This window comes from Malaclemys terrapin, chromosome 6, assembly GCF_027887155.1.
Source record: "Malaclemys terrapin pileata isolate rMalTer1 chromosome 6, rMalTer1.hap1, whole genome shotgun sequence".
In the NCBI taxonomy this organism is placed as follows: Eukaryota; Metazoa; Chordata; order Testudines; family Emydidae; genus Malaclemys; species Malaclemys terrapin.
The window spans coordinates 133,857,731-133,877,615 of record NC_071510.1 but is presented as its reverse complement, the minus strand read 5'-3'; the positions used below and the strand labels follow the sequence as shown (position 1 = coordinate 133,877,615).

At 58.8% G+C, this 19,885-nt stretch overlaps 1 protein-coding gene across 4 annotated transcripts in view; it reads right to left on the bottom strand.

The window, feature by feature from the left end:
- The window catches only part of TLN1 (talin 1), a 157,115-nt gene that overhangs the window by 11,518 nt on the left and 125,712 nt on the right, over positions 1 to 19,885 (bottom strand). For all 4 annotated transcript variants that reach the window (XM_054031473.1, XM_054031475.1, XM_054031474.1 and 1 more), the window contains 17 exons: positions 19,722 to 19,883; positions 19,410 to 19,550; positions 18,895 to 19,076; positions 17,982 to 18,114; positions 16,985 to 17,086; positions 16,677 to 16,847; positions 15,622 to 15,771; positions 14,012 to 14,113; positions 13,668 to 13,787; positions 13,163 to 13,309; positions 12,137 to 12,303; positions 10,449 to 10,632; positions 10,159 to 10,284; positions 8,870 to 8,986; positions 8,110 to 8,295; positions 7,052 to 7,159; positions 2,737 to 2,842 (listed from right to left, as the gene is read on the bottom strand). In XM_054031473.1, coding sequence (XP_053887448.1) covers positions 2,737 to 2,842; positions 7,052 to 7,159; positions 8,110 to 8,295; positions 8,870 to 8,986; positions 10,159 to 10,284; positions 10,449 to 10,632; positions 12,137 to 12,303; positions 13,163 to 13,309; positions 13,668 to 13,787; positions 14,012 to 14,113; positions 15,622 to 15,771; positions 16,677 to 16,847; positions 16,985 to 17,086; positions 17,982 to 18,114; positions 18,895 to 19,076; positions 19,410 to 19,550; positions 19,722 to 19,883 — 2,404 coding nt within the window. The remainder of the gene's footprint in view (positions 1 to 2,736; positions 2,843 to 7,051; positions 7,160 to 8,109; positions 8,296 to 8,869; positions 8,987 to 10,158; positions 10,285 to 10,448; positions 10,633 to 12,136; positions 12,304 to 13,162; positions 13,310 to 13,667; positions 13,788 to 14,011; positions 14,114 to 15,621; positions 15,772 to 16,676; positions 16,848 to 16,984; positions 17,087 to 17,981; positions 18,115 to 18,894; positions 19,077 to 19,409; positions 19,551 to 19,721; positions 19,884 to 19,885) is intronic.

Below are 19,885 nucleotides of genomic sequence, written 5' to 3'. Positions count from 1 at the left end.
TCACAACATCCCCTGACAAAGAGTTCCAGAGGTTGATGGTGTGTTGTGTGAAGAGATACTTCCTTATATTTGTTTTAAACCTATTGTCTATTAATTTCATTTGATGACCCCTAGTTCTTGTGGAGAGAGGAACACTTATTAAGTTGCTTTCAGTTAAGCTTGCAGTTTCTGGGTCTGTGTTTGTGGCTGACAAGCGTGTCTGGCACAACCAGGAAGGGCTCTGGAGTCCCGAGCTGGCAGAGAAGGCAGGGGCAGAAGTAGTCTTGGAACACTGTTGGCAGCCCCAAGGGGTTTCTGTGATCCAACCCGTCACACCCACAATTAACCTTTTGCCATTGTGAAAACTGACCATTTATTCCTACCCTTTGTTTCCTGTCTTTTAACCAGTTACTGATCCACGAGAGGCCCTTCCCTCTTACCCCATGACAGCTTACTTTGCTTAAGAGCTTTTGTCAAAGGCTTTCTGAAAGTCCAAACCACACTATCAACTGGATCCCCTTTGTCCATGTTTGTTTGACCCCCCTCAAAGAATTCTAATAGATTGGTGAGGCATGACTTCCCTTTACAAAAGTCAAGTGGACTCTTCCCCAACGTATTGTGTTAATCTATGTGCCTGACAAGTCTGTTCTTTACTGTAGTTTCAGCCAATTTGCCTGGTACTGAAGTCAGGCTTACCGGCCTATAATTGCCGGGATTGACTCTGGAGTCTTTTTTAAAAATTGGTGTCACATTAGCTATCTCCCAGTCATTTGGTACAGAGGCTGATTGAAGTGATAGGTTACATACCACAGTTGTTCTGCAATTTCATATTTGAGTTCCTTCAGAACTCTTGGGTGATACCATCTGTCCTGGGGACCTTTTACTGTTTAATTTATCAATTTATCAATTGACAGTCTGTATCCCCATGTTTACCCTTTTTACAAAGCTATCATGGATTTTGTACAAAGTATGCCTTGTAAGATATCATTTGAAAACTCATAATTTGCTGATCATTATTGTCCTGGTAAAATATGAACGGCAACATTGTATGTAAAGTTATAAGGTTCTAGTGTTTAACATTACTGAGACATATTCCAAGTTTAGAAAAGCAGGCACAAAACAGTTCCTCAAAGACAAAGGGCAAACTGATGCTTCAGCCAGGTGTCAACAAAATCAAATGGATTATCACCTGGTTAAGTGGCCATTCTTTTGAGGAAAAAAGAGTGTGAGCGAGAAATTTACATTGGCAAATAAGTTGCCATCTCCCCAGACTTTCTGTGCCCTGAACCCCAGCTGGAGATGATTCTCAAAGAAGAGAAAAAGATATAAAAATGGGGAACAGACACCCCAAATCATCTCTCCTGATCCCTCTAGTCATTGTATTGATAACACTTGAAGAACAAAGGAAGCACCATTGGACTGGGGGAGGGATTCTAACTGAAAGATTCTGCCACTAAAACTGCTGAAATGTGGTGAGAAAGACTTTTTGCTTTGAATTCACTTAGCTTGTTAAGTTAGGTGTTAATTACATTTTACCATTTTTTTTTTTTGTAACCAATCCTGACTTTTATGCCTCATCCCTTGTAATTACTAAAAATCTATCTTTCTGTAAAGTATCAGAGGGGGAGCCGTGTCTGTTGCTTTTTACAGATCCAGACTAAGAGTCCTGTGGCACCTTATAGACTAACAGATGTATTGAAGCATAAGCTTTTGTGGGTGAATATCCACTTCACCCACGAAAGCTTATGCTCCAATACATCTGTTAGTCTATAAGGTGCCACAGGACTCTTTGTTGCTTTCTGTAGTTAATAAACTCATTTTATTGTTTTATCTAAACCAGCGTGTTTGGATTGAAGTGTTTGGGAAACACCATTTGTGATAACAGGATGTGTGCACATCATCATTTTCTATTCATGAAATAAGACTTTCTATGAGCTCGTGTTGTCCAGAAGCAGAGAGCTGGGCAGTACAAGCTGCACATTTCTGGGGGAAAGTCTGGGACTGGGAGTTTGCTAGTGTTGCCCTGCAGAGTAATTCACGGGTGGCTGGCTATCGCACTCACACAGTAGATCTGGGAGTGGTTTATGTGCTGGAGGCTGTGTGTGAACACACCAGCAGTGGTTGCTCTCACAGCGAAGCAGTGTAAAAGGCACCCAGGCTGGAGAATTGAAGAGACACAGCTATTCAATAGTCCAGATTGTACCTTGGGGATGTCATCCGACTCCTCAGTCTGGGACAGTTCCTCAGATCTGTCACCTAAAAAGAATGGCTCAGGTGTGGGAATCTCCCTCCCACCCTCTGCAGTGACGACCAATACAGAGAATTCATTCAGCTTTTCCGCAACGGCCTTGTCTTCTGTGAGTGCTCCTTAGCACCTCGCTCGTCCAGTGGCCCCGCTGATGGTTTAGCAGCTTCCTGCTTCTCATATATTGACATTTTTGTTTTGTTTTGCTGCTAGTCTTTCTGCTCTTAGCTAGTTTTTCTTCAAACTCTTTCTTGGCCTGCCCTGTTGTACTTCTACACCTGACTTGCCTGAGTGATGCTCCTTTCTATTGTCCTCGGTAGGTTTGGACTCTCAGTTTTTAAAGGGCACCTTTTTGCCTCTAATCGCCTCTTTTACTCTGTCGTTTAGCCAAGGTGGCCTTTTTCGACTCCTCTTACTGACCCCCAGCTCCCTCCCAAGCCCTGGTTCAGAGTCCCAGCTGAGATCCTAGCCGCTGAGCAAAGACTGCCCACAGCTCCGGAGCTGGACTTTACCTTTCATGGCTTCGGCAGCCTGGATGAGCTCGGTGACGGAGCCAGCCACCCGCTTGGAATAGCCAGCCAGCTGCTGCTTCAGCTCGTGACTTGGCTTCTGCAGAATCTGGGGAGGGAGAGGTCTGTGAGCAGAGGCAGGCTGTGTCCCCAGAGAGCCCCCCGGGGACATGGCTGGCAATATCTGGCGTAACTCCATCCAGACCTTTCACAAACCTAGGACTGTGCCAACTCCCACCCTCCCTACCCGCAGGATAATACCATTGGGAACAGGAACGGGCAGCCCAGGGGCCCATCTATCCCTGTCTCTGGTCTCTAACGGTGCCCAGGACCAGCTGCCACAAGAACCTCTCAGTGGCCATTCTGGAATGACAGGCCTGTAGGCAAGTTTCCCCTACTCCTGGCAGGTGGGGCTGGCTTGGGCACTGAGGTATCATGGCCATTGTTTTAACCCTTTCTACAGTGACTTTAGTTGGTCTCATTCTCCACAGAAAGCTGATCGTTTCCTGAACCCTGCTGAGCTGCTGGTCTCAGTGACACCTTGTGGCGGTGAGTTCCGCAGGTTAAGGTGATGCCCCCTTCCTCCACGGTGGAATTACCCAATCCAGAATCCCTTCCTCCGGGAGTCATTTCACCTCCCCGGCCCTGGGTTCCTGGAGCTGAGACCTTGTTCCCTCCCCCATCCCGGTCCGTCTGCATGCCAGGGAAGGCTGACGGTCCCATACCCGGAGGCACTGAGGTCTGGCCAGGCAGGTGCCGAGCTGCCACATTGCAGGAGATGCTAGGCTTCGGCACTGCAGCCAGGGCCCAGCTCTTCACATGCCCAGCCTGGCTCTGCAGCTGCTGGGCCAAACCGTGGGCAGACACTGCACTGCGAAGGGCTGGGCGCTGGCCAGCCACACACCCGTGGTTAATGCACATGGCCAGGTGGCTCAGCAAGTGCTGTCACCAAGGGAGGGATCTCTGAGGGGCGACGTCCTGGAGAATAGGGCTCACAGAGCCCTGCAGTGACCCCCACGCAGACACCGGAGCATGTGCGCGTACACACACACACACACACACACACACACACACACACACACACACAGCATGTCCCTGCCCCCGGGTGACCCAGCGCACACATGTGCGCACACAGACCATGCCCCAGGCCCATGGCACCTGGAGCATATGCACACGCATGCACTCACAGCACCCTCCCAGACCCACATCACAGGGAGTGCGTGCACACACAGCACACACCTAGGCCTATGTCACTGGGAGCATGTGTGGACACACATAAATAGTGCGCACACATTGAGCACACCCCTACCCCTGTCACGCAGAATGTGTGCACATCAGTATGCATGCGCACAGAGAGCACACCCCTGGCACGTGCTCTCACATGCACCGGCAACACAGCCCTAGTCCCGGTCACCTAAAGCATGTGTTGTGTCCCACAGCCCGCCCCACTCCCACCCACCCCAGCTGTGGCACTCGGTGTGAGCCTAGTGCCATTCGGGCACACGCACACACGTGGGCAGTGACCAAGGCTCATGCTGGGGCAGACACACGGGGTCACTCCAAGCACCACTGTACTCACCGGCTGAAAGGGTGGAAAGAACAGAATATAGAAAAGAAGAGAGTAAAGCAGTGAACAGCCTGCAGGGGCAGTGCCAGTCAAAGGTCCCGGGGGGCTCTGAACATGCATGTGGAGCCTGAGGGGAAGGGCTGGGATTGCCAAGGGAGGAAGCTGTGTGTGCGGTGGAAGTCGGGGAGAGTTCTGTGTCATGGATGAGCCATTCGGACCATCTAGTCTGACTTTCTGCACCGTGAGCACCAGAGGGACTTCTGCATCAAGCACACTTCCTGCTTGAGCTGCAGTGTGCCTTGGGTGGGGCGGGGGGGCGGCTGCGTGTGCAACCTGGGCAGCTAAGGGATGGAGAATACACCACGGCCCTAAGACACTTGTTCCAGTGGCTCCCTATGCTCACTGCACCTTATTTCAAGTCTGAATGAGTCTAGATTCAGCTTCCAGTCACTGGATGGTGGTTCGCCTTCATTAGACTGAGGAACCCCTGGCTAACAACAATCTCCTCCCCAGGCAGGTAACTGGACAACGCTCCAGTCATCTCTCAAGTAAACTAAACAGATTAGGCTTCTTCAGCCTCTCAGTCCAGGTTCCAGACCCACGCAGGGTTCCAAGAGGGTCTGAGAGTGACAAAGGCAGTAGCAGAGGCAGCAGCAGGTGTCCTGAAGACCTGGTCCCCTGTCCAGTAGTAGGTCTTCACAACCTGACTCCCCATTGATAGATTTGAAGCAGTGGGAGTTGGAACTGAAAGCAAAGGACGCGCTTGCGGCCCAATCAGCACAGAGCTGCGGCCCATGTAACATCCTCAGGGCCTCCAACGAGTGCAACTTACCAACTGATCCTGACTGCTCTGGATAAACGACCAGTCCCCAGCAGCATTTGCCAAGCCCCTATTTTGGGGCAGCTCCAATTTTACCAGTCCCGATTTTATATTTTCTTCCAGATCACTGATACAGGCATTGAATGGCACTGAGGCAAGAACAGATCCCGGCAGGACCCACTAGAAACTCCCTCACTGGATGACATTTCATGTTTCCTGAACTGATAGGTCAGTAGACCACTTCTTAAAGCAATTTCAGATGGTGTAACGGTGCTTGGAGGGTTGGGCGGCCTAGTGGTTGACGCGCCTGCCTTCTAGCCCCTTGCTTCCCTGGCCAAGGTGTCTCAGTCCTTAAAGGACCCGGGTGCTCCCTCTCCACTGGGTCCCAGCCCAGGGCCACGCGTGAAGCCGTCCCCAAACAGGGAGCTCCCGGCAGAGAGTCCACTGCCCTGGGCTACTCCCTACTGCTGCGGTCTCTCTAGTCCAAACCATTTTAGAGGCTTAACTCAAGTAGCGCTCCCCATGGACCTTGGGCGTCCTGCTATGGCCTCAGGTTCCTCCGGGCAGAGGGCTGTAAGTTTGCCAGGTTCTCTCTTTTTCTTCCCCTCCAGGCCTGGTGTTGGCTGCAGCTACAGTGGGGCAGGCCTAGCTGGGCCCACAGGCTCGCTCGCTTTTTCTGTGCTAGTGGGAGGTTTCGCAGCTTCATCACACGTGGGCTACACTGATGGTGCATAGCGCTGGTTTTTAATCCGAACATTGTGTGGGCCTAAGTCCAGCACCTTGGAGAAGTCTCAGTGCGTTAACTTACAGTTACCTTTAGCATCCAAACTTGTGACCTCAAAAAACACAAGTTTGTCTGACCAGACCTATCTGCCATAAAACCATGTTGATTGGTATTAATCATACTATGGTCCTTCAGTTCTTTACTGACTGTAACCCGTATCAGCCTTCTCATGATTTTACCCAGGATCAATGTCAGCCTATGGTTACCTGGCTCATCCTATTTACTCTTCTTAAATCCCAGCACAACACTGTCTGTTTTCCAGTCCCTTAAAAAGCGACAGAGAGTCCTGTGGCACCTTATAGACTAACAGACGTATTGGAGCATAAGCTTTCGTGGGTGAATACCCACTTTGGTGCTTCCGAGATTTGAGAAACAACATTCATGGTTCAGAAAACTCCTCAGCCAATTCTTTAATACTCTTGGACACAAGTTATCTGTCCCTGATGATTTAGAAATGTTTAACTATAGTAGCTGCTGCTTAACATCCTCTCTAACTATTGATGGAACAGAAACTATTTCATTGTTACTCTCATGTACGACTAGAACATCCTGCTTTTTTCCAAATACCGAACAGGAACAGCCACTGAATACTTCTGCCTTTTCTGCATCATGATAGATTGTTATGAGACAAGGATGGTAAAACTGACCTAGACCACTGCTAGGATTCTGTTTGTTCCTGGTATTTTTTTTTTTAAATATATATTTTTATTTCTACTGGACATAAGCTTTTCATGATACTGTTAGCTTCCTTTATCAATTGTCTGCCTTTCCTCACTGCTACCACGAGCTCTCCATGGGGATGATTCATAGATTCACAGAGTTTAAGGGTCCATTAGATCATCTAGCCTGGCCTACTGTATATCACAGACCAGAGAATTTCACCTAGGTACCCCGGCATTGAGCCCAGTGACTTGTGTTTGACTAAAGCATAACCTGTGGAGGGTGAGGACAGAGTTCTGGGTGTACGAGGAGAGAGCTCCACAGGAGGAGGGGTGGGGAGTCTCTAGGCGGGGATAGGGGGGAAGGATCCCAGAAGAAGGTGCTACAGAGTGACCCCTGCATCCACGGGGCAGCGGAGCATCGTGTGCCTGGGCTCCCCTGGAATGCTGCCAGGAGATGGAAGCTGGGAGGGGGTGGGGTCACTCACCACCAGCACGTGCTCCAGCAGCTCCAGGTACCCGTTGGCACACTCCTTCCCGTAGCGCAGCGCCCGCAGCCGCACGTCCGCGTTCACCTCAGGGTGGTAGGCGGCCTCCTGAAAGCCAGAAAGAGTGAGCATTGCTGAGCCCTGCTCCACAGGCAGCACCGGCCACACAGCCCTGCCCATCACCTAGGCCACTGCCATGGCACCCACACCTTCCAGTGCCTGAAGGACCCACTGCCCCCTAGTGCCCCCCCTGCAGCCTATCGCCCTCCTGCCCTGCCCCCCGGTGCGCCCCCTGCAGCCTATCGCCCTCCTGCCCTGCCCCCCGGTGCGCCCCCTGCAGCCTATCGCCCTCCTGCCCTGCCCTCCGGTGCGCCCCCTGCAGCCTATCGCCCTCCTGCCCTGCCCTCCGGTGCCCGCCCTGCAGCCTATCGCCCTCCTGCCCTGCCCTCCGGTGCCCGCCCTGCAGCCTATCGCCCTCCTGCCCTGCCCTCCGGTGCCCGCCCTGCAGCCTATCGCCCTCCTGCCCTGCCCTCCATTCCTTCCCCCGGAGCCTATCGCCCTCCTGCCCTGCCCTCCATTCCTTCCCCCGGAGCCTATCGCCCTCCTGCCCTGCCCTCCATTCCTTCCCCCGGAGCCTATCGCCCTCCTGCCCTGCCCTCCATTCCTTCCCCCGGAGCCTCTCGCCCTCCTGCCCTGTCCCCCATTCCTTCCCCCGGAGCCTATCGCCCACCTGCCCTCCGGTGCCTGCCCTGCAGCCTATCGTCCCCCTGCCCTGCCCTCCGGTGCCCCCCCTGCAGCCTATCACCCTCCTGTCCTGCCCTCCGGTGCCCGCCCTGCAGCTTATCGTCCCCCTGCCCTGCCCTCCGGTGCCCCCCCTGCAGCCTATCACCCTCCTGTCCTGCCCTCCATTCCTTCCCCTGCAGCCTCTCGCCCTCCTGCCCTGTCCCCCATTCCTTCCCCCGGAGCCTATCGCCCACCTGCCCCCGGGTGCCTCCGCTGCAGCCTATTGCCCTCCTGCCCTGCCCCAGGCAGCCCAGTGCCCCGTGTCCCCGCTGTACCTTGCAGGAGCGCAGCATGTCAGCGATAGCGCGGCGGCTCAGGTTAGCTGTGGCGATTACATCCTCTTGCCGACATGAGTTGCCAGCGGCCACGGCCTTGGCTGTCGCCATGGTGATGCCTTTGGTCATGCGGATAAAATCCTCTGGCGTCGAGGTCTTGGCTGGAGGCACCTGGGCGCAGAAAACCTGAGACACAAGAGGTGGGGATGAGACCAGGACGGATGGTGGCGGGGGGGCAGGAGCAGGCTGGGACCGGGGGCACAAAATTAAGGCTGCGCAGGTACCGCAGCGTGGTCACTGCCTGACTTCAGGGTGCATCGCCGGCAGCGTCAGCTCGACCGAGACTGACACGCGACTTCCTGATCCTTGGAGGTAGGCGGCTTCCTGAAAGCCAGAAAGAGTGAGCAGTGCTGGTCCTTGGAGGCAGGCTCTGCTGGCGCGCAGAGGGGTCGCGTGGTGTGTGCGCACGTGCGCGCTGCCAGCACACAGAGGGGCTGTGTGCCCCCAGGAGGGTGGGGGGGCAGGTGCTGCTGGCACACAGAGGGGCTGTGTGCCCTGCAAGGGGGAGGGGGGAAGAAAGGTGCTGCCGATGGGCAGAGGGGCCGCGTGCCACCCCCGCAAGGGGGGAGCAGGTGCTGCCGGCGTGCTGAAGGGCTCCGTGCCATTTCACTTCACCCTTGGGCCGGGGGCTGGGTGCAGAGGCAGCTGGTGAGGAAGGGGCAGCTCCTAGCAGAGGGGCGCTGGCCTGGCCCATGCTCACCGCCAGCTCCTGGCGGATGTGCTCTATCGTGGCCTCCAGCGCACGGGTCCCCTTTGTGGCCTCGTCCTCCACGGCCTTCACCGTCTTCAGCAGGGAGGTGACGTTGGTGACCATCACCTGGCAGACAGAGAGGGAGGCTCAGTCACCCGGTCTGGGGAGCGCTGGGAACTGACAGCCCCAGGCCCTGTCCCCAATCCGCCTGCCACAGCCCATGCCTCATATCCCTCCGCCCCCAGCTCTCCTCCGCCCGCCACAGCCCATATCCCTCTGTCCCCAGCTCTCCTCCGCCCGCCACAGCCCATATCCTTCCGCCCCCAGCTCTCCTCCGCCCGCCACAGCCCATATCCCTCTGTCCCCAGCTCTCCTCCGCCCGCCACAGCCCATATCCTTCCGCCCCCAGCTCTCCTCCGCCCGCCACAGCCCATATCCCTCTGTCCCCAGCTCTCCTCCGCCCGCCACAGCCCATATCCCTCTGTCCCCAGCTCTCCTCCGCCCGCCACAGCCCATATCCCTCTGTCCCCAGCTCTCCTCCGCCAGCCACAGCCCACATCCCTCTGTCCCCAGCTCTCCTCCGCCCTCTGCCAGCCACAGCCCACATCCCTCTGTCCCCAGCTCTCCTCCGCCCTCCGCCCGCCACAGCCCATATCCTTCCGCCCCCAGCTCTCCTCCGCCCGCCACAGCCCACATCCCTCTGTCCCCAGCTCTCCTCCGTCCTCCGCCCGCCACAGCCCATATCCTTCCGCCCCCAGCTCTCCTCCGCCCGCCACACCCCATATCCCTCTGTCCCCAGCTCTCCTCCGCCCGCCACAGCCCACATCCTTCCGCTCCGCCCCCAGCTCCTACGCCCTCTGCAGCCTATATCCCTCCACCCCCAGCTCTCCTCTGCCCGCCACAGCCCATGCCCCATATCCCTCCGCTCTGCCCCAGCTCTCCCCCGCCCTCTGCCAGCCACAGCCCACATCCCTCCGCCCCCAGCTCTCCGCCGCAGCCCATATCCCTCCGCCCCCAGCTCTCCTCTGCCCACCACAGGCCCACATCCCTCCGCTCCGCCCCCAGCTCCTACGCCCTCTGCAGCCCATATCCCTCTGCCCCCAGCTCTCTCTGCCCGCCCCAGCCCATACCCCATATCCCTCCGCTCTGCCCCCAGCACCCTCCCCCACACCGTTTCCCCCAGTGACGTCCTCCTCCCCAGCACTACCACCTGCTTTCCTTCCCTTGTGCACCCTGTTCCCTCCCCTCCTGCTATGCACCCAGCTCCGCTTTTCCCCCCCATCTGCCCACACACTGACCTTGGCCGAGTTCTTCAGCTGGTAGACGGAGGGGTCGTCCCCGGCTTTGCCGGCCGCCGCCTTGGTGGCACTAATCAGGTCCCCAAGTGCCTTGGCCACATCCTTGACTGCATTGATCAGAACCACCTGTGAAGGAGTAGGGCCAGGTCAGCGGCTTGGCTGGTGCCCCGCAGTGACGGACAGGGAGGGGGCAGGTTGAGAAGGGAGCAAGCTGAGTGTGCTGGGGCACCAAGGCCAGGCCCCACCCCAGCCCAAACGCCGTGTGGTCCCAGATCCCAGCCCCATCTGACCTGAGTCTCAGGGTCCTCGGAGCCCAGGCTGGCAGCGCCCAGCTTCACCACTTCTGCGAGGCGGGTGATGGTGGCCACGGAAGACTGGGCAGCCTGGGCCAGCTTCTCCTGGCTGGCAGTGGCGTTCTGCACCAACACTTTGGTGTCCTCCACCAGCGCCTTGGCGGTCTTCAGGATGCCCTCCCTGTGGGAGACCCCGGGGTCAGAGAGCAACAGCCTGTACCCGTCCTCTGCGGGTGAATCACAGACTATCAGGGGTGGAAGGGACCTCAGGGGGTATCTAGTCCAACCCCCTGCTCAAAGGGGGACCAATTCCCAACTAAATCATCCCAGCCAGGGCTTTGTCAAGCCGGGCCTTAAAAACCTCTAAGGAAGGAGAATCCACCACCTCCCTAGGTAACCCATTCCAGTGCTTCACCACCCTCATAGTGAAAAAGTTTTTCCTAATATCCAACCTAGACCTCCCCCACTGCAACTTGAGACCATTACTCCTTGTTCTGTCATCAAGTACCACCGAGAACAGTCCAGCTCCATCCTCTTTGGAACCCCTTTTCAGGTAGTTGAAAGCAGCTATCAAATCCCCCCTCATTCTTCTCTTCTGCAGACTAAACAATCCCAGTTCCCTCAGCCTCTCCTCATAAATCATGCGCTCCAGCCCCCTAATCATTTTTGTTGCCCTCCGCTGGACTCTTTCCAATTTTTCCACATCCTTCTTGTAGTGTGGGGCCCAAAACTGGACACACTACTCCAGATGAGGCCTCACCAATGTCGAATAGAGGGGAATGATCACGTCCCTCGATCTGCTGGCAATGCCCCTACTTATACAGCCCAAAATGCCGTTAGCCTTCTTGGCAACAAGGGCACACTGTTGACTCGTATCCAACTTCTTGTCCACTGTAACCCCATGGTCCTTTTCTGCAGAACTGCTACCTAGCCACTCGGTCCCTAGTCTGTAGCAGTGCATGGGATTCTTCCGTCCTAAGTGCAGGACTCTGCACTTGTCCTTGTTGAACCTCATCAGATTTCTTTTGGCCAAATCCTCTAACTTGTCTAGGTCTCTCTGTATCTTATCCCTACCCTCCAGCGTATCTACCACTCCTCCCAGTTTAGTGTCATCTGCAAACTTGCTGAGGGTGCAGTCCACGCCATCCTCCAGATCATTAATGAAGATATTGAACAAAACCGGCCCCAGGACCGACCCTTGGGGCACTCCAATTGATACCGGCTGCCAACTAGACATGGAGCCATTGATCACTATGGGTGTGTGCGACACAGAGAGGTGGGGCCAGAGACTGCCCCCCATGGCCTGCCCCAGCCTTTCTGGGGGGAAAAGGGGGTCACAGAAAGCACGGCCTGCCCTGTGTGTGCATGTGTTACAGCTGGTAGGGGAGTGCGGGTGGGGGAGAGAACACAACCACGCAGCCCGCACCCGCTGTGTGTGAGTGTGTGTGTCAGAGTGTGTGAGAGAGTCAAAGACAATGTGTGCGTGGGGAGGGGCCCGAGAGTTGTGCCCGGCCTGCCACTTGCATCCCCCCTTCCGTGGGGGTGGAGTCAGACAGCATGGCGGGCACCCAGCCCTGCCCTCTGGGCAGAGCCATGCCCAAGGGACATGTGAAAGGTGGATTCTATAGCCAGCCCCTGGCGGCTGTGTTTGGATCGCCCAGCAGGCTCCCCATCCGCCCTGGTACCGGTGGTCGGCGAAGGTCTCGGCATTCTCCCGGTTCAGTGTCCCCGCAGTGGCGAACATGATGGTGGTGTCGAGGTCGGCGATGATCCCAGAGACGGCGCTGGCTGCAGTGATGCAGGCCTGGGTCCCGCGGTTCCCGGCCTGCAGGGCTGCCAACACGTGGGACACCTGTGGGGAGGAGGCTGGGATGACCCTGAGACCGATGGTGAGTGCAGGAACCCCGCTCAGTGCTGTCCCTGTCACAGCCCATCCCTGTTACTGCTCCAGCAGGCACCACCCCGGCAGATATAACCACTGCTGCGCCCTCCCACCACTTGGCAGCAGCTGAAGCCGCTGGGCATCCATGCTCTGCCACGCAAACTAGACCCAGTGCTGGTCTGGAAGGGCAGCAAGCAGCTGGCACACACAGGGACCAGAAAGGGACTCCCATGGACCGAGAACATGAGGGAGTCCAGAAAGCAACGCAGAGGAGCTGGGGGCACATGCCAGGTGGGTACAGCAGGCATGGGGTGGGGGCATACGCCAGGCAGAGGGCTCTGGCAGGTATAGCAGGCATGGGGTGGGGGCATACGCCAGGCAGAGGGCTCTGGCGGGTACAGCGGGCATGGGCTGAGGGCATACGCCAGGCAGAGGGCTCTGGCGGGTACAGCGGGCATGGGGTGGGGCATATGACAGGCAGAGGGCTCTGTCGGGTACAGCGGGCATGGGGTGGGGGCATACGCCAGGCAGAGGGGTCTGGCGGGTACAGCGGGCATGGGGTGGGGCATACGCCAGGCAGAGGGCTCTGGCGGGTACAGCGGGCATGGGGTGGGGGCATACGCCAGGCAGAGGGCTCTGGCGGGTACAGCGGGCATGGGGTGGGGGCATACGCCAGGCAGAGGGCTCTGGCGGGTATATAGCAGGCACAAAGGGGCCGGGGGGTACATGCTGGTCCAACTCCACGCTCCGTCCTCCCACTAGTTTTTCTGCCCATGGCCCCTTCCTCTCCTCCCTGCCAGCCGCTCCACGCTCACTCCTGCCCAATCACCTTCTCTGACACTTTGCGCGCACACTCGATCAGCTCCTTCTTCGTGTAGGCGTCGCTGGGGCTGCACTGCAGGGCTCCAGCCTTCGTCACCAGCGCAGCGCAGCCGTGGCCCAGCTCCTGCACCCGGTTCTTGATGTGGGAGCCAATCTAGGAACCAGCATAGGGTGGGGTGACCCAGAGCAGAGTCAGCACCGCCCTCCACAGGGGAGCTGACACACCCTCGATATCCAATGGGAAATCCCAACTCCCTCCCCCCCCCCCACAGGGACCCCGCCCTTCTCCAACCCCCAATGGGAGATCCCAGCGCTGCCCATTCCAACGCTCCCCCTGCCCCCATCTCCAATGGGAGATCCCAGCGCTGCCCATTCCAACGCTCCCCCTGCCCCCATCTCCAATGGGAGATCCCAGCGCTGCCCATTACCCCCTCTCCAACCCCCAGTGAGAGATCTCAGTGCTGCCCCTGCCCCAGTGGGAGGCCCCGGCGCTGCCCCCCAGTGCCCCTCACCTCGTCGTTCTCGGCGGTGATGGCAGCAGGCTTGGCTTGGTGAGCCAGCTGCCCGTAGTCGCTGGTGAGCTGGTTGGCCAGCGTGCCCAGCTCGTCCGGGTTGGTGGTGGATTTGGTGACCTGTAGGCAGAGGGGGAGTGAGAAGGGCCCATCACACCCAGGAACCACTAGCCCTGCCAGCCCTGCAGAAGCAGCGAGCCAGGCCAGCGCTGCCCTCGCGCCCCTGGAGAAGGCCTTGCAGGGTCTCGGGCGGCAAGGCTGCACGCAGCCACCACCATCCTCCCCAGACACAGAGGGGATGTAATGGGGAGGCGCAGAAGTCACTGTCTGCCCCCAACACTCACCATCTCCTGTACCGTCACTGCAATGGCCTTGGCTGTCTTGACCATGGTGGTCTGGTAATCCACAAAGGTCCCCTCCGGCTCCCCCATGGGTCCCTCATCCAGCTGCCAGAGAGAGAGAGCCATTAACGGGAGTCAGCCTGCTCCCAACCTCCATGAGCCCCCCACAGTGCCCCAGCCTGGGCCTGCCACCACATTTCCCCAAAGGCTCCTCCTTCCCGGACTGTGCCACTGGGTACTGTGGGCAGCCTGCTCCGGACAGCGGCGCGCGTGGCCCTCCCTGCCCCTCCTCATTCCCAACCACGCTCAGCGCCAGGGTCACAGCCGAGTCTGAGGTTCGTAGGTTCCAAGGCCAGATGGGACCATTGTGATCATTCAGTCAGACGTCCAGCAGGGCACAGGCCAGAGGCCTGCCCCGAAACAATTCCCAGAGCCCATCACCTAGAAAACCATCTGATCTTGAGTTAACGGTTGTCGGTGATGGAGAATCCACCACTCCCCTGGGTAAGTTGTTGCAATGATTAATTACTCTCCCCGTTAAAAATGTAGCCCTCATTTCCAGTCTGAATTTGTCTTGCTTCAACTTCCAGACACTGGATCGTGTTAGACTTTTCCTGGCTAGACTGAAGAGGCCATTAGCAAATTTCTGTTCCCCATGTAGGGATCCAGTCACCCCTTCACCTTCTCTTTGTTCAGTAAACAGATTGAGTCCTGGAGCCTTTCACTACGGGTATGTGTGCATAGCCCGCGGGAGCAGCCTCCCTGCCTGGGCGACAGATTTGGGTTGGCAGGGCTCGTGGTAGTGCTCTAGACCAGAGCTTCTCAAACCAGGGGGTGCAGAATGTATTCTGGGGGGGGCAGGAGAAGCCATGCTGCCTTCAGAGCTGGGTGGCTGGAGAGCGGCAGCTGCTGGCCAGGCACCCAACTCTGAGCAGTGGAGAAGGGTGGCAATACCATAGCATGCCACCCATACGTCTGCGCTGCTGCTGGCAGTGACGCTGCCTTCAGAGCTGGGCGCTCTCCGCTGCCTTCAGAACAGGGCAGCCGGGTATGTACTTGTGTGGCAGGAGCGGGTGGAAATTACTACAGACAGAAAGAAGGGGGCACAATCCAATCAATTTGAGAACTGCTGCTCTAGGCAGAGCTGCGTGGACAGCACTCTGAAGCTGTGGCTTGGGCCCACCTGCCACCCTAGGACTCAAAGCCCAAGCTCCTGCCCCAGCTTCGAAGTGCTGCCTACACAGCGATTTGTCGGGTGCAAGGGCGAGCCCCACTAGCCCACATCTGTTGACCCAGCTGGGACACTTCTGCCGCGGGCTGCGTAGATGTACACTAAGGTACGTTTTCCAGTCCTTTAACTGCTCTCATGGCTCTGCTCGGGAAGGAGCGGTGCCTGGGATGAGCCCACCTCGATCCATGGGATGGAGGAGGCAGGGACCCCAAATATACCCAGCACTTCATCCCTGAGCCTGTGGGCTGAAGTCCCTGGATTCCAGGGCACAAGATGGCAGCCATCAGGAAACAGCACCCGCCCCTGCACCCGCCCCTGCCCAGGCCAACCCCTCCCTCCCCTCCCCGTGGCCCCTCGCTGTGCATGCAATGCTCCCCCTTGCCTGGTTTATGGCCTGGGTGATGGAGTCCACCATGCCCCCGACGACCCCGGCAGCGCTGGCAGCCTCATTGAGAGTGGTGGTCAGGTCCTCCACAGCTTCCTTCATCATCTGCACAGCCTCCTCCAGTGCCTCCTGCGTGTGTGCGGCTTGCTGCAAGCACAGGCCTGCGTCAGGCCCAGGCAGCCACCGGCAGGACATGGCGGCGGATGAGAGCCGGCGACCGGGAGCACTTGGGCCTGTGCTCACGGAACCCGCCTTGGTCACCTCACGTGCACACGCCCCACCATCGTGTTACACACACTCGTCGCTGGGGACACACCTACAATGCCCTGCTGTGGGCCGCCCTGCACAAGCGCACACCACCCCCGCACAGGTTCTCACCTGGCACACGTCCCTGAAATCACACACCAGTGCAGGGTGTGAACCTCGCATGGGCCAGGAAGGATTAACAAGCCGTGGTGCGCTCCACCGACCCTGTCCCTCGCCCCCGCATGAGCGGTCAGGCATGGAGGGGGCAGTAAAAGGGGGGAGCTGGCTCTAACGGCTGGGCAGTGACCGGGAAGAAGAGCAGAGCGGTCTGGCTGGGCCAGCAGCTGGGTGAAGGGCCGGTCTGCAAGAGGTAGGGCTGACCCCGCCGGTTCGTTTGCTTTGCTGCCAGGAACCCACTGGCGGGCTGCAGCTGGGCCTGCCTGAAAGGATGCGGCTGAAAGCTGGGGATTTCTTTGGTTTGTGTTTATGATGGACTCTGCCAGAGCGGGCTGGCTCCCTGCACCCGGGCCAGGGCAAAGCTACGGTGCTGAAGTGTCCACTGGGGAAACCGAGGCACAGCTGCTGCAGTGGTGCACTGTCCTGTGAGGGGGTGCGCACAGGGATGGCACCTCTGCTACACAGGCACACATGCTGTACGGGACCCTGCTGCAGGTGTGCACACCGTCCTCACACACATGCACACAACTGGAGGTGGGCTGCACCCCCTCTACACTCAGACATGCTGCCCAACACCCTGCTTTGGGCAGCCCCCTTTCTGCTCTGCACGGAGTGCTCCCCGCACGCACCTTGGGGTTCCCGCCGGCCTCCTTGGCCGTGTACAGCATCTGCAGGGCAGACTCGGACAGCGTCTTGGTCTGATCCAGAAGGTTCATCTGCTGCTGGTGGTTGAGTGTCTTGGAGGCAGCACCGACAGCGGCCAGAATGAGCGGCTCGAAGTACTGAGCCATCTGGGACACCTGGGGACAAGCAGCATTAGTCCCAGGGCGGCCTGAGGCTAGTCCTCCTCGCCAGGCACCCCAACACAGGCCCCATCCCCCATGTCCGGCAGACACAGTATGTCCTGCCCCACAGCACCCCGGCCCCAGTCCGTTACCTTGTGTCCCAGCTGCGAGGCCTCCGCCCTGGCGGCGCTGGCCACAGGCTCTATCAGATTGCTGATCTCCTGAACAGCAGTGATCATCTGGTTGTGCAAAGCCTGTGGGGGGGAGACACTGAGAAATAAGGCTGCCCCATGGCCCAGATTCCGGGGGCTGGAGTCACAGGGCCTGGCCAGAGGACCTAGAAGGGGAAGGGGGATGAAAGCCCAGGCCACAGGCCTGCCCTAGGAGAAGCAGGTGGCAGCGATTTGGTCACCGGACTATCCCAGCAGAACTGGTTTGGGGGCTGAGAAGTTAGATCCCCCACTAGGGGCCTGTCTAAACCCCATCCTTTAGCATGTCAGGGCAGCCAGGCTGGTGCTGGCCACTGCCTGCCCTACACAATGGAACCTCGCTTCACGTCATCACTGGGGCGCACGAGAGCGTGACCACGTGCCCCACACAGGAGGGGGCAGTTGGTCCCCACAGTCACTTGGACAGGGACCCAAGAGAAGGGCAGGTCCCCATGGGATCCACTCTGCAGGGTGCCTAGCACCAGTCATGCAGGGCGGGGAGTCAGGCAGGGGCTGCGGGGAACTGGTGTGTGATGCCAAACCCCAGCATCTCTCATGGAGCAAAGAGGGGCTCAGCCAGGAAGATCCCGGGATCTGCGGGTGCAGGCGCAGGGCAGGGTTCCAGGAGTGCTGGGGGAGCAGAGACCCATAGGGGTAAGGCAGCTTCCAGACTCCGTGCTGATTTTAACAGCGCTTTGGTCAGTTTCCCCAGGCGTCAGGCTCCTGCTGGGAAGGGAGCCCCTGAATTTGGGGGGTGAGGCTGCGCAGGGAGCTCTCTCTAGAGTGCCGCCCCCAGCCCCAAGCATGGCAGCCACTTGTCTCTGGCTTTTCCCCTAAGAGCTGGGACAGAGGCCCCCTGGCTGAGAGGGGCTGGGAGCAGCCTGTGCTGGGGGAGCGCAGAGCCCCCAGGCAAAGGGCCCATGCTGCCCCCCAGACTCACCTCCTGGGAGATGCCCTCTCGGGGGGCCAGCTGCTGGCTGATGGCAGCCAGGGAGGCCTGGTCCACATCCCGCATGCACTTGTTCAGCACCTCGATGGCCTCGTCGCACTCCCGCTGCCCAGGAGCCTTATCCCTGTGTGACAGCCCACTGTCAGCAACGCCCGGGCCGGGACGCAGCCTCGGCTTCCCCCTGGGCAGTGTGCAGGCACCAGGGCCCCCAGGCAACCCACGGCCCAGGGGAAGGCCAGGCTAGTGCCCCAGGCTGTTCACCCCTTCACTGCCTCCTCCCAGAGCCGCAGGGAGCCCAGCCCCAGGCCTGCCTCTGGGCAGCTGCCCGTCCTGAACCAAGACAAATGGCCTTGGCCTTGCTGCGCGGGAGCAGGAACAGGAGCATGGGACTGGAGGTGTTCATGGTTCTCCTCCAGCTCCATCCCAGCATGCACCACTGCACTTCACTCTGACTGGTCTCCCCATCTCTGGGTCAGCACGCCGCCATCCTCCACCCTTGCCCAGTGGCTGCTGTGACATTGCCAATCACACCCTGCCATCTCCCTGCCCCCTCCCACACAGATCCCTGCCTCAGCGCCTGGAAGGCCTTGTGCCCAGCCCTGCACAACCGGCTGCCACGGAGACGCCCAGCAGGGAAATGGCTTGTGAGGACATTCAGTCCTGGGCTGGGCTCCAGCAGTAATGCCCAGTGAGATGAACGTGGCTGCTGCCCGTTCTGGAGCCCAGCTGCCTGCAGACCCAGGCAGACGTCCCTGTGGACCTCCTCCCACCTGTGGCATGTTTCCAAGACAGGCTCGAGGCTTTGCCTGTAAATGAGATCTGAGCAGCTCCGGGCAGCAGTCTGGGGGGACGACCGACAGCGCTGGGCAGCTGAGAGGAGACCCCAGCCATGGCCTGCACTCACCGCATGTTGGTGATCAGCTTCTTGATGGAATCGGAGACGGTGCGGGAGTGACCAGCCAGCACCGACCACTTGGGCGGGTCCTTGGGGTTGACAGCCAGAGAGCGGGCCGTCTGGATGAGGCCTGCCGAGCTCTCCAGCATGGTCTTGGCAGAGGTGACGATGGGCTCCATGGCTCTGCGCCCCTGCCAGGGAGAGACGATGGCCTCTGTGACCCAGAGGCACTGCCTACTCCCTGCGACCAAGGCCCCCTGTCTTCAGCAACCTCCCTCCCCCTCCGATTCCCCCATATCTGACTTCATCACCCTCTCCCCATATCCCCTCCAGTTCTCTGAGACCTGCCGCATCCCCCCGCCCACATACCTGATCCAGGAAGCCACCCCAATCCCACCCCCCAGGGCTCTCGCCTGGGCCATGCTTCCCTCCTCCGCAGTCTGAGCTAGGAAGGAGCAGTCCTGGACACTCCCCCGGTGCCCTGTGCAGGGCACGCTCCATGCCCGCCCCGTGGCAGCTCTCACCTCAGGGCTGATCTGGGCTGGGATGGTGGCGAACTCCGGGTTGGAGGCGAAGGCCGTCAGGTTATCCACGGCCTCAATGAGGGGGGCGGTGGCTGCCCGGCATCGCTCCCGGTTGTCCTCGTTAAAGGCTCCGTCCAGCGCCTGAGGCAGCGGAAGAGACCAGCTGGTTACTGCAATGGGCCCAGTCGCCAGCCCTGCTGCACCCCCAGCTGCCCCCTCCCCAGTGCGGTCGCTGGGGACCCCCTGAGCAGCCAGCCCAAAGGGTGATGCTTCTCTCCCAGGCCGGCACGTTGCGTGGGGGCAGAGAGGTACCTTGATGGTCTTGACCAGGTTGGCTGTGCTGTTGGCCACCTCCTTGGCGGACTGGACGAACTGGCGCTTGGCGACGGGGTTCGTGGTGCGGGAGGAGGCCAGGCGGCAGGTGTTGCACAGGGCCGAGGTGTGCTTGGCTACGATGGTGGCGGCCGACAGCACCT